This window comes from Sinohyriopsis cumingii, chromosome 6 (assembly GCF_028554795.1).
Source record: "Sinohyriopsis cumingii isolate HCF-2022 chromosome 6, ASM2855479v2, whole genome shotgun sequence".
NCBI lineage: Eukaryota > Metazoa > Mollusca > Bivalvia > Unionida > Unionidae > Sinohyriopsis > Sinohyriopsis cumingii.
The window spans coordinates 160,721,086-160,734,989 of record NC_142966.1 but is presented as its reverse complement, the minus strand read 5'-3'; the positions used below and the strand labels follow the sequence as shown (position 1 = coordinate 160,734,989).

The 13,904-nt window shown below is 33.7% G+C and overlaps 2 protein-coding genes across 6 annotated transcripts in view; both read right to left on the bottom strand.

The window, feature by feature from the left end:
* LOC149798401 (receptor-type tyrosine-protein phosphatase alpha-like) overlaps nt 1–13,904 on the bottom strand; it is a 611,129-nt gene that overhangs the window by 372,983 nt on the left and 224,242 nt on the right. The gene's annotated exons all lie outside the window — the stretch shown is intronic.
* LOC149798403 (receptor-type tyrosine-protein phosphatase epsilon-like) overlaps nt 8,224–13,904 on the bottom strand; it is a 62,361-nt gene continuing 56,680 nt past the window's right edge. Inside the window, exons 22-25 of one of the 2 annotated variants that reach the window (XM_089960593.1) lie at nt 12,654–12,713; nt 11,993–12,147; nt 11,435–11,570; nt 8,224–8,436 (exon numbers count right to left, since the gene is read on the bottom strand). In XM_089960593.1, the coding sequence (XP_089816719.1) occupies nt 8,365–8,436; nt 11,435–11,570; nt 11,993–12,147; nt 12,654–12,713 (423 nt within the window). In that variant the 3' untranslated portion in view covers nt 8,224–8,364. Of the gene's footprint in view, nt 8,437–11,434; nt 11,571–11,992; nt 12,148–12,593; nt 12,714–13,904 lie in introns of both variants that reach the window. The other variant, XM_089960592.1, reaches the window with a different exon arrangement.

The following is a 13,904-nucleotide window of genomic DNA, read 5'->3' as shown; positions in this document are numbered from 1 at the left end:
TAAAGACTACACTGTTGATGTGAAAATATCAAAACATATATTGACTAAACAAGAACTTCAGAAATGCACGATATTTTCCGGACAAAGGTTCACTGCTTTATCATCTCTTTTGGTCAGATTCTTCTGAATGAAAACAAATGTTACAATTACGATTTCTTTTGTCAGCGGTGTCTCCGCCAGTTATAATACAGCAGTAACATATTTGTTATTTCAAGTCAAATATGTTCAATGTTATTTTCAAACTAAAGTTAAAAAAAAAATATGTAAATTACTCTGTAGTAGCTCTATATAGAGGTGCAGCTTGTTATTATCACCCTTACGTTGTTCATTCACATTTTTGCAAGCCTTCAGGTAACTTTACTTCACTGACCCTAAATTATCGAGATTATTCTTTACGACGCATCTAATGCGTGTGCTCAATACTATTTGTGCAATAAATGCACATGAACCTCATCTATGTTTTTAATTAATTCAGTTATGAGTGGGTAGAGACATGGGGTCCGTTCCTCTAAAGTAAGTAAGCTTTGTGCAACATATGTCTGGCGTAAGTTAAGCAAACGACCTTGCGTAAGCGAAATTTTCCAGTTTCACTAACGTTCCTTGAACTACGCATTAACGTAAACACTCGCTTAACATTAAGGCAGGCAGAACACAAGTCCTCGATGAAATTGGTCAACCTATTTTTAATATCACATGTGTTCTAAGAAGCATTATCCACAGCTGATACATTTGGAGAGAGTCCAACGTTGTGATCTCACCCACTACTCGCACACATTCAGGTTTGTAGTTTACCTTATCAGTTCATATCTAAAAATGCCGCTCTGAAATATTTTCATGCTCGATGAGAATCTACTAGCTTGTATGGGGTTCACGGGATACTTTGTGTTTTTTATAAGAATACTAATTATGCATCGCATATATATATATATATAAATTTATAAATAAATAGAGATAAACAGTTTTCGTATTATTTATATTATGGATAATGCATACTTATTTAACGTACAGAAAATAAATAACTAGAAACGAGAAAGTAAAGAGGAAGAAAATAAAGAATAGACATTAATAAATAAAAACAAAATTAGATAAATATATAAAATATATGTACTGATATAATTTGTTCAGCAATTAAGCAGGTTATTAGAACTCAATTTATATAATAACAAATATGTATAAAAAATATGGTGTTCATAACGCTTGCTATAAATAATTAATTATATTGCATAGAAAATTAATTTACAACTGCAATTTCGTTTTTAAAGAGTTAGTAAACTTATTTTTATGTTATTAGATTATACTTTTACCAATTAAATTTTTTTTGCAAAGTAGAATAATCATATCTAATTGTACACAAGGGACATAATTACGGAAAAAGTTTCACTTAATGTCATATAGTGTTTTTGAATTTAGACTTTTTGGATATACCGTATTAAGACGGTGAATCCAACAGGATTCCTTTAGTAGACGTTCCATTTTAGGATCAGTTTTAACAATAGGTTGGAAGGAGAAATCTTGCAATGTATGGGAATTTTTGTTAAAATGTGCGGCAACATGAGATGAAAATGATTGATCGATATAATTTTTTAAATCTGATCTATGTTGGTTCATACGTTTAGATATGTGTTGACTGGTTTGTCCAACATATTGGATGCCACATTTTTTGCATGTTATCAAATAAATAATATTTGATATTGCACAATTAATGTCACAACGCATATTAAAAGTTTCTTTCGTATTATTACTATTGTTGTTGTTGTTGTTGTGGGGTTTAACGCCATTTTTCAGCACGATAGGCTATACATGGCGGCCAGTATTAATGGTGGAGGAAGAACCCGGAAAACCCCGGAAAGAACCACCGACCCACGAGAAGCTACTGGCAAGCTTTCTCACATGCCCACATTGGCTGAATCTTAGACTCGAACCGCCGCAGTATTACTATTGAAAGAAGTGTTTTCATTAATAAATGAACAGTGTGAACATCTGAGTCTATTACATTTAGTTGATGATCCTATTTTATATGATGGTTTTTCTAATTTAGAATTAGTTAGGAAATCTTTAAGATTTTTAGTCCTTTTATAAGCAAGTGTAGGTTTGCTTTCGTGTAGCGATTTAACACTTGCTTTACATGATAAGTTTAATAAATCCCAATATTTATTGATAATCTTACCTATATTAGGCAAACTTGGATTATATTCAATAACAAAAGGAATGATATCTTCATTTCTACTTTTGATTTTATATTGTAAAGAATCAAGCTGTGTAAGAGAAGATACCTTTTGGAAAGCAGTATTAATGAAGTCAGTAGGGTAGTTTCTATTTAGAAAATGCTGACCTAACTCTGTAAAAGATGATTTAAAAACAGCGTCATCCGAAATAATTCTCCTATATCTGTTTGCTTGACTATATGGTATCCCATTTTTACATGATTTAGGATGGCATGAAGAATATTCAACATATTGATGAATATTCATGTTTTTAACATGAACCATGGTAGTAATGTCATTATTTTCATTTTTCACGACATCTACGTCCAGAAATGAAACTTTAGTTTTAGAGACAGTGAATGTAAATTTTATTGTTGGATGTAATGTAATATTTTTTTATACATATTTTTTATTATATAAATTGAGTTCTAATAACCTACTTAATAGCTGAACAAATTATATTAGTACATATATTTTATATATTTATCTAATTTTATTTTTATTTATTAATGTTTTTTCTTTATTTTCTTCTTCTTTACTTTCTCTTTTCTAGTTATTTATTTTCTGTACCTCTAATAAGTGTGCGTTATACATAATATAAATGATACTAAAACTGTTTATCTCTATTTATTAATAAATTTTTATATAGTTATCAGTAGAGATATATGTATCTTTAAGATACAGTTTTATATATTTTTATGTATTAAGATATCATTAATCTTTGCTGTATATGCACATCTCCATGCAAATTATTCGTTAAAGTATAAGATGATTACGTTAAAAATGTAAGCTATGACGTCATCTTGTTTATGTCATATTGTTTATTTCATTCATCACTTAGAAACAACATATTTAATGACGTAAGCAAGATATTGAATTCAGTTTGAATTCAGTCTGATGAAGCATTAAAGCGAAACCGGTCACACATTCTCACACATTCTACGTGTTGGTGTTGTTTATTTTATATATATATATATATATATATATATATATATATATATATATATATATATATATATATATATATATTTGTGTGTCTGTGTGTGTGAAATAAGAACAAGAACTTTAAAAAAAAACATTAAACGACATCATTAGTAATATAAAACATGCCACATTTTTTTCTCTTAGCTTTTCATTTTTCGTTCTATACTTTACATTTCACATATGTGCGTCTTGAGGCTGGAAAAGTATTGTTTCCCCTCCCAAACATTTTTTTTTCTCAATGCACTGGTTTTAACGGACAACAAAGGACCATCTTTACGTTTCCCTACATTTCCAAACACAAACGTCTGCCACATTGATGCATACAGATACATCATACATATGAACGTAATACACAGTGAGATACTGTCTGGTTAGTTGTACTGTGTTTTAAGATGTTCAAGAGACGGGCATATAACTAGGTTAATAATGATCATTGGAATTTTGTTTTGAAAATTCGTTATAACATACCCCATTTACAGAAAGAAATCACTGAATTCCATTTGAGTAATTCTGTCTTACACAATATACTTATGGTAAGGCGACACAGGTAATTATTTCTCCCCTTCAGTCTCCATTAGTCTGTTACTGTATGCATGCTATGGTAGGTACATGTTGTCTGGGTATCTACACATGGAGCTAAACAATTTAATATTGCTTTGTGCAGTAAATACTGAACAGAAATATTTTCCAAAGAAAACTAATAATATATTATTTCAAGATTATATTATTCAGGAAAGTTAGAGCACAAATAGTATGTATATATTTTACAATGACATCAATGATCCTTACTATGATGCTTATAACATGGATGTTGATATACAAAACACAAAAGATATATTTCAAACTGTATATAGAATAATTTTTCATTTTGCTGTTATTTATACATTGCTTAATGCATTCACTTTTGCACTGTTTTTTGTAGCTTATTATATTTATATGTCTATTGTTCGTTTTTTATGAACATCTTTCTACTTGTGTATATTTTGTTTGTACTTGTAGCTGTAACTGCAGTAGTGGGGCTACACCCCCACCCACCTCGATCCGACCATTTACTAGACAGTGAGTCTACCTCTGCCATTAAGGTTGTAAGTGATGGTGTTTTTTCCTCTGTGAAGCTGTCATTCGTACAGGATGTTTACATCACAAAGGACACCTTTTTTGTCTCCAGTCGCTGATGAGTCATTTGAATAAGCCTTGCGGCAGGTGTTCAAGTTGGGACGAGGTATCGGATTTACGCACACTTTTGAGAAAAGCTCACTTTGCGTAAGTTAAATCATGCGTCATGCGTAACTTCTTACTTTGTGCGTACGTTACACAAGTTAAAGTGAAATGATCCCATGATGATTTGGTAAGTTTTAAAGAAAAGATAGTAGAACCTTTAAAGTTGTCAAATGTTTTAATTAGATATTTGCTTCTCTTCCTTTCTTCAAATCAGCAAAATCCAGTGAACCTGGTCGTTAATGTAATTTATTGTATCAGCATCAAAAAGTTTTACGTAAATAGGAAACATCTACTTTTGTGCGAAGAAATATGCTCGGATGCGAATATATATATATATATATATATATATATATATATATATATATATATATATATATATATATGCTTGGACGTACATAGGTAAGTACAAAATTACATATAAAACTAACTATCCAACCATACACATAAAGAGAGTAATTATTTTTTAAAAAATTGGCCAGAATGCTAGCTAGGTTAATTAGTAAGTAGGAAGTTCAATTGGTAGTTGGTAAAAGAGGTGAAACAATCAACATTAATCCACTTGGCCAACCATACACAAAAAGAGAGTAGTTATTAAAATTCTTGGGTTAAAGTACAAAAAGAGTCCCTCAGATATCACAAGTTGTATGTATGTAATGTATATAAATACATTAAGTCAAACGAACTGTCCTGCAATATGTTTGATATGTGATAAAGTCATCCAACATGTAAACCGAAAAAGTTGAGCCAATTTTGTATAATACATAAATAATATAATTTCCAGTATTATATTTTAATTATGAGGGGTAGACTTAAAGAACATATGAATTGCTAAATTGATGAAGCAAATATAGTTAAAATGTAATATATAAAGATGCATGTATATATAAAAACAAACTCGATGCACCCGTAAGGTTTGTTTAATTTATGAATCCCAGTGTATCTCAGTCTTGTTTGGCGGACCTGTAGTCACACTTTACTAAATGGAAGGTTCCATATACCAACTTCAAATATGATCTACCTCAGTATGTTGTATATACGTGGCAAACTATGTGGAATTAATTTTTAGTAAAATCGGCCTGGATCAAATAGTTTCCCGCCAAATATCAACCTGATATAAAGTACATGAAATACGGAGTTAAGGAAATCACTTAAAAAATGCCTGGTTATACATGGAGTAGAATTAGCATTTTTAATATGGATATTGATCTTAATTTAAAATTAATAAATATTACACTTTAAAGTTTCATATCCTGGAACTGTAGAGTTAGTAATTTGTATATTTGGCCAGCTGTTGCTGGTCATGCACCATGATGTTTGATTGTCATAGACATTCTGACAAAAATGACTAACAATTCATTTTATCACAAGAAACATGGTATATAGGTTTAATGACACATTTATGATTTGTTTTCATACATGAAAGCAGTATGTAATAATGTCGGTTGTTCTGCGATACATATATCTAAACTTGATTCATAATTTTGGTTTTTCTTTCAAAGTCATACATGAGAAAATCGTGCCAGCTAAAATGAAATATAAGTAGAAGAAACGTTGCCATTGACACTTTCCGTGAAGATGAATAGCGGAGATAGCCTATCGGAATTATTTATTTTCAGAGAGAGTTGTTTTTCGTTTGGGATTTTCTAACTATACTCATACCTTACAGCGAAGAAATATACATCCATATTTAGTCTTTATATTAGTATAACCACTATACCGGTGTCGTGACTCGTTGTGTGCAAAATGTGTTCCTAATGTACATCGATGAAATACACGCGAACATTTCAAGTCTTGATCGTTATTTGATATTTTGCATCAGATTTAAGGAGAAAACTATTGAATGATTCATAATATGTACATGTCATATTCATGCACACATTACACAGCGATATGATCACATCAGTTGCACAAAAAAGTTGACTAGATATATAAGATTTTTAATTTAAATAAATTCAATGTGCATTAAAACCATAGCAAAGTGATTTGACACACTGCAACATTTCATCGTACAGTTAATTTGCATTTGCATTGTGTGGTTTGATCACTGTGACTCGTGGGTGTGCAATAATTGGAACTACCATTCTAGAGATTGTAAACAAGTGAAAGGAACAATTATTATGTGATTAATACTATCTATTATGACCTGACTGTCCGATTTCGAGTGAAATATAGATATTAGTGTGTTTGCTAAATGAAATATTTTTTATAAACAACAACTTCTGAAATATGGTTTTGTGCAGCAATGCCAACTTGATAAATGTACATGGTTTTTCGAAATGGACCTTTTAAATTGTTCATCCCAATAGTGTGGCAATTCTTAAATTAATCAGTGTGTATTTTAATGACAATATTTCAAGTCATTTATTTGCTGTTTACATGATACAAATATCAAATATCAAATAATATCATGAAATACGTTGAGTGAATAAAAATACAGTTGCTCATTCATGTGTATATAACTGCAATCCATAATATGCAAATTTAATTTCTCTTTCTTCTCTGAAATATATGACGCTATGTTCGAATAATTAAAAGTACAACCTGATCTAAAATCAGGAGAGAAATAAAGAGGAGACAATTGCAGACTGGAAATAAATACAGCATAACAAGAGATCGTTCAACTGGATGACATCTGCGTAACATCCAAAGCTGAGAAGTTGAATAATTAATCTGGATCAGCAGGATGATTTCTGTAGAAATGTCTTCTTGTGGTTTGATTGAATATGTCATGAAACCAGTTTTTTCAAGGATTTTGGTTTTGGTATCTTTATCTCTATATATATGGTACCCAGCATCATTTGCCTAACATTGAAAGACGTCAATACCAAGGTCATTTCCGTCAAAGTTGGTCAAATTCGTTTAAACAGTCTTTGATATATACAGTTGTTTACATATATTCTCTTCTATGCTTAGTAATCAGGCTACATACGATTTCTAGTAATCATCATTTTATAGATATCTGAAAAGCTTTAAAACCCGTATTCTTTCAGTCATATTTCGTCTGATTGGGTTGGTTTATTTTGAAAGGAAAATAATTTGTTGCAGAATATTTCTAATTTTACCGACAGGTTAAATTTGAAAATGCATGTCTTCATGCTGGATTGCTATCAATCCAATGTGGTAAATTTCTGTTGAGCACTATTTGTGAATAATTATTTGCAGGATTTTCTATTCTTAGTAACAAGGAAATGTTTGATGGATGATCGGCATCTTGGAAGGAAGTGATATTATTATATTTTTGTTAAACTAGTATCATGACTGTAACATTTTATTGAAAGTACTGCAAGTTGAATTTTGAATCTTGCATTAGTCTTCCAAACACAAAGCCTCATAACGTTATGACGGGGAATGAAATTCAGGAAGGACGGGGATACGAAGGCACGTGACGTCATTAGACTGACGACCATGGGTATCTCTATTTACCTATTTGATGGATATGGCAGAGCCAGAGCAAATGAAAAAAAAAAAAACAGAAACAACATATCGATTTAACTGTGTATGATATACCAAAAGACGACAGCTGAAACAACGGAGTAAAGTAGAGGAACTGTATGTTTCTACATAAACATCTGTGAAAAAGTACAATAATTTTGTTTTGGAAATCTTGTTCTTTTCGACATATTTAAAAAAATTTAAAACTAATAAATAAAAAGGATATATTTGAGATTGATTTTAAAAGCCCTGTTAGAATAATTTTAATAAAAATAAGATTGAGAAAGTAAAGTACGTATATTCCAGGCACATAAGTTTGGAAAGAAAATCTGAAAATTTGCAGTATTTAAGATTTAGCTTGATTGGTTGGGTGATATTCATTGGCAAATATAAAGTTTTCACAACTTAAGATATACCTTGTACACACTTCATCACACATCATTCAGTAACAGTTATAATACAATGAAGATATTTTTTATGGACAATAAAAACGAAAAAGTTGGACAGGGAGATAAATGTCATTTTAGAAGTTGGAGTATGTTTCAAACTTCTTAATGTACTGCAATATGCATTCGTGGCAAAACTGGAATTGTTCCTAAAAGCAAAACAAAAAACCAAACAATCTTAGTAGTAAATAAATCATTGAAGAAAAGAGAAATTACTCAATTCGAAATGCATTATTATATATTATTGTTGACAGATGATCATTATGATGCACACATTTAGTTATAATCAATCGAAACAAGATAGATAATGCCTTTTGTACATTTCATACCCTATTTATCTACTCGTATACCTATCTACCTACCTTCATACATACATACATTCTTACATACATACATTTTTGCATACATACATACATACATACGTACATACGTACATACATACATACATACACACACACATACATTGATACATCCATCCATACATCCATACATCCATCCATCCATCCATCCATTCATCCATCCATCCGTACATACATACATACATACATACATACATACATACATACATACATACGTACATACATAGATGTACACATATTTGTCCATCAGTGTCAATAGGCGTTGTGAAGCAGTGTTTACGGAGATGACTAGTGAAGCCAATCCAAGCAAGGAAGTCTCTCCGCATGTGGAGCAAAGAAAGTTTGGTATATAAGCACGTTTCCTCTGCGCCTCAGAAATTTTCTGTTGTTCTGCTGCGCGGAAGCCAGATGTGATATTGCTGTGCCAGGATGGATGGTCCTGTGCAAAGTCCTCTCATGAGACACTGTTGATATGAAAATTGTTCAAGGACACATTCAGTAAGTATTTGGAGAACTTGTTTTGTCCACCAACAGCGCGCTTTCAAGTGTCGCGTTCACTTTGGAGCAGTGTTTTGGAACACTTTCATCGGGAAAATGGACGATGTGTCTTGTCCACCTAACTTGGGCCCTTTGCAGTAACGTGAAGACAGAATGGGATGCCAAGCCCTTCAAAGAAGCTCGGTATATGAAATTTCGTCGTGTCTTCTTACCCGCATAATCTTTCGGAGACAAATCATGCGAAATGGATTACGTTATCGAAAATGTCTGCTATAGAGAGTTCATGTCTCACTGACGTACAGGAGGGTGATGAACGCTGCAGCATGGTACACTTCGCGCTCCGTGATAAGACTGATTCCATTGCGGTCCCAAACATTCCCACGTAGTCTCCGGAAGGCTGAGTTGGCTTTGGCAATTCTACAGCTGACCAGATAAGTGAAGCTACCTACATCCAGGAGTTCCTGACTGTGATGCTCGGTGGTTCACGATATGGCTTCCCACGGGCAGGGTGGTACATGACTTTGGTTTTTTTGGTATTGATTGTGAATTCGTAGATGTCGTATGCCTGATCGAATCATGATAGTCTGCATGTTTTCTTCTGAGCAGGCGTGGAAGGCACATTCATCAGCGAAGAGAAAGTCCCATCAGAAAGGTATCTGACAAGGATGCCCTCATCACTGTTTTGAACGTATCTGCGAACATGGCAGTGAACATCATGCTAAAAAGTTTGGCGCCAGAAGCCAGCCTTGCTTGATGCCGATTGGGACTGGAAAAGCATGGGAGTGTTCGCCGTCGTCCTTTACGCGGGCCATCATGATGTCGTGGAACTAGCGAAAAACTGTGATGAACTTCTAAGCGCAGCCTAATTTTTCCATGATCTTCCAAAGTCCATCTCTGCTGACCGTGACGAATGCCACTGACAGGTCGACAGAGGTTGTGAAGAGGTGTCTGCGTTTCTCCAATCATTAATTCTGGAGGTGTCGTTCCGCGAAAATTATGCCGACTGTCCCACGGACTGCGAGGAAACCACACTATCCTTCTGGAAGTAGATCCTGCTCATGTGTGAATGATGCAGTTGAGCAGGACGTGAGAAAATGTTTTGCCAGCAGCTGACAAGATTCTTCTCTGGTTTTCGTGACATTGACATTTGCCCTGTAGAGGAGGACTATGTAAACGCCTTTAATTTCCTGTGGGACCATTCCTTCATTACATATTACTTGCAAGCGATCTATGAACGTCTGCAGCAGTACAGGTACCCAGCATTGTACGCCTCGGCAGGTATGGCATTTGATCCTGGGATGTTTCTACAGGACAACTGACTAATGGCTTCTTAAACTCTTGCATACTTGATGGAGTTTTCAGCTCAGCATTAGGTTCCTCTTGAAGCAAGCATTCTATGGCTTCATCGTTGATGGATGGTGGACGGTTGAGGACATCATTGAAGTGTTTGGTCCATCGCTCCGGGAGTAAGCAGAGTTTTCCCATCTGCACTGAGAAGGATAGAGGACGCAAATTACTAAGGCGGTGAACAGCTCTCATCGCATCGTATAAGCACTTTGAGTCGTTTCAGTCTGCATAGATACGAATATCGTCTGCTTTAGTACCTGTGAAGTTTCACCTGAACTATCCTGCACAGAGTGATGAAGGCAGCCTTCTTGGAAGATGATGAGGGGTTGTTAAGAAAGGCTCTGTATCGGAGTTTTTGTTCTTTTTGCAAGCAATGTTTCTGTCTCCTGATATCTGGTGTTCGTTTGTACCAGATGTAATAGGGTGGTGGAATAGACAGTGTCTACAAAGGAGACCCAGTCGTCTTCTTCAGTTTCCTGGCCAATCATACATACATACATACATACATACATACATACATACATACATACATACATACATGCGTGCGTGCGTGCGTGCTTGCATGCATGAATGCATACATACATACATACATACATACATACATACATACATACATACATAACTTTACAAAGTATCTTCAGTGGACCCGATTTTTACTTTCTCTTTGCAAGCAGACCATTTTATACGATTTTATGATTTGAATGCCAATTTGTTAAAGCGGAATAATTCATTTTCATGAAAAAGTGTTTTATTCTAATTTACCCGATATATACGAGAAAATCCTTTATTTCATTAAGACTGTACAGTAGTGTACTGTTATTTGCTTTAAACCGTGCTACATTGCCTGCACATTACACTCAAATAGTACGATTACGTATACGATAGTACAATGTAGATAAAAGCACAAATATATAGATAGAGAGATGCAAATAAAGACACTTACATAATTTGATATGATCTGCTGACGAATCGCTCGTATTCTTTTAATGGTCTGGGTTATCGCCACGTCTCGTTCCACGTTCAGTCTCTCAATCACCGTGGAAATAACACAGTACAATCCGCTCCTCTCAGCACCATTTCTTGAGTGAGAAAATGATATCTAAACGCAACCGCAAGCTCCTATTGTCAATTACTGCATTATTAACTGGTATATTTGTTTTAAATGTCAGTGCTGTCTATTATTAATTAATGAATAACATAATTACAATTTTTGAGTTAATGAATATAGCATAATTTAACTCCCAGCGAATAACAGCATGTGCTGTTGAACGTTTTATAAATCTTTAAGAGCATTTAGAATATGTCAGGAAAACGTGGTAAAAAGAAACTTATTTATTTACTGGAAATAATGAATAAAGTGAGACATTACCTCGTATCAAATATTCAATAATCGAAATGTAGATAGCTAAAGAGACAGACAGATTACCCATTTCGATAATTTTGAAATTGATGAGATAGCTATATTCACATAATCATCGAGACTTATAAACCGAGGACATACATGCAGTGGACAACGACAGGTTTTGCTTCACTTTCCTTTTGCCATTTGTCAACAGCATCAACAAGTTGTAGAAACGATTCAGTGTTTTCGGGTATATCTGCTGTGACGGTCCACTTCGTAAATTGAAACTGTTTTATGGATCTTGTAGCCTCATCCTCAAAAATATAAATAAACAATTTTAGTGTTGTTTACAATTTTAGAACCTTTTCAATAGTCATTGTGCCATAGGGTGTCATAGATTTATTAGGATGTTAGTTATAGAAGACCAGGTTAATATTATAATCTAATCAGAATTTTCAAAATAATTGTGTAAAAAGCGACGCATAGATACAAATTGCATGATACTATCAAGAGGCTGAGAGAGAGAGAGAGAGAGAGAGAGAGAGAGAGAGAGAGAGAGAGAGAGAGAATTGGTAAGCGAGATACATGGATACAGAGAGCTGGTGTGAGGGCACATAATATGTCCTTTTGATGAATTTTAATAAAACATTAACATATCAACCAAATACATCATCTGAAAGCATCGTTTATACATAACAACCTTCATTGTATTAATAATCAGTGTACAACTAGCTCATACAAAGCATTATATTAAACTTACTCCAATAACTGAGAAAGATAGTGTACGTTCCAGATAATTCTTGCGTCTTTCTTGCTTTACCAGTCTTATCGAGAACTGTCCAAATCGCACTTCTCCATCTTCAGGCCAGTAGATTCCAATCTGAAAAAAAGCTCTTGTCTCAATCTGGATTCAGTACTCATGAAGCCCCAACAGTAAAATGATACGTCAAACGAGAAAGCGAAAAGAACGTTAGAAATAAACGACTGAGGTTCAGAAAGATTGCGATGATTTATAATTATTCCCAGCCGTTTTATTGCGTGATATGAAATAAAATTCAAAGCCACGTCCTGCTTCAATAGGATACGCTCTACACCATAAAGAGCTAAACTTGGGAAATACTGAAAACTATAAAGAGGCTTAGAAAATGTATTGATTTCTCTGTACACTGTTATCCATAGACTAAGTAAAAATTTAAAACTCACACACCCCCGTCCCCATCACGCACACTAAAAAAGGACAGAAAAGGGAGGTGGAGCTTAACAAACTGGTTAGCATGATGACACAACGTAATAGTATCGGAACTGTAAAATCAAAATAAGAAGTGATATATCTGGTATAACTAATTACTGAATTATTCATAAGGATTAAACATATATTGCGCAAATAACAATACTTGGAGAGTTTCAGATTATTTTAAAGGTTTTGACATATGTCGTGGATGACCATTTCAACGGTCCAGCTTTCCCAGGAAGATTGCCTTTACGGAGAGCTGGGAAAATAAAGTACCAAGCATGATATATGTTATATTGCAATTGCATTTATTCACGTCGAACGTGTTATCCATAATTTAGAATAAGTTAAACACCTGATGAACTTAATATGAAAAATGTATTTAAAAACATCGAAGAAATTAAATAATTTAAAATGTAATAACTTCCAACTTTGTTATTTATAATCTTTTGTACCCGAAACGATTTAAGACAATAGCTTTTTATTATTTTATTAGATTTATTGTTTAATTTAGATAATACCCAGAGCCTCTTAGAAGTTCTAAAATACTGTGTTGTTTTCTTTGAACACAATTGGCAGCGTAGGTGGGGCAACGTCTTGTATTGATTACAGTCAACAGAAGTGATGGGCATACTACTGAGACTTGTGTTTGTAACTGAAGTTAGTTTCGTGTAAACATTTCGGCCTGTTTCAGGATACATGAAAGTAGCTAGATGTATGCGCGGTGCTTTTGTTGGTTGCCCAAAGAAAGCCGTGATAAGATAACCAGGAGATAATCGAGCATCGGAGCTGATGACTTTGCCAAAACGGTTAATTGCCTGTAAACCTGACAAAATTCAA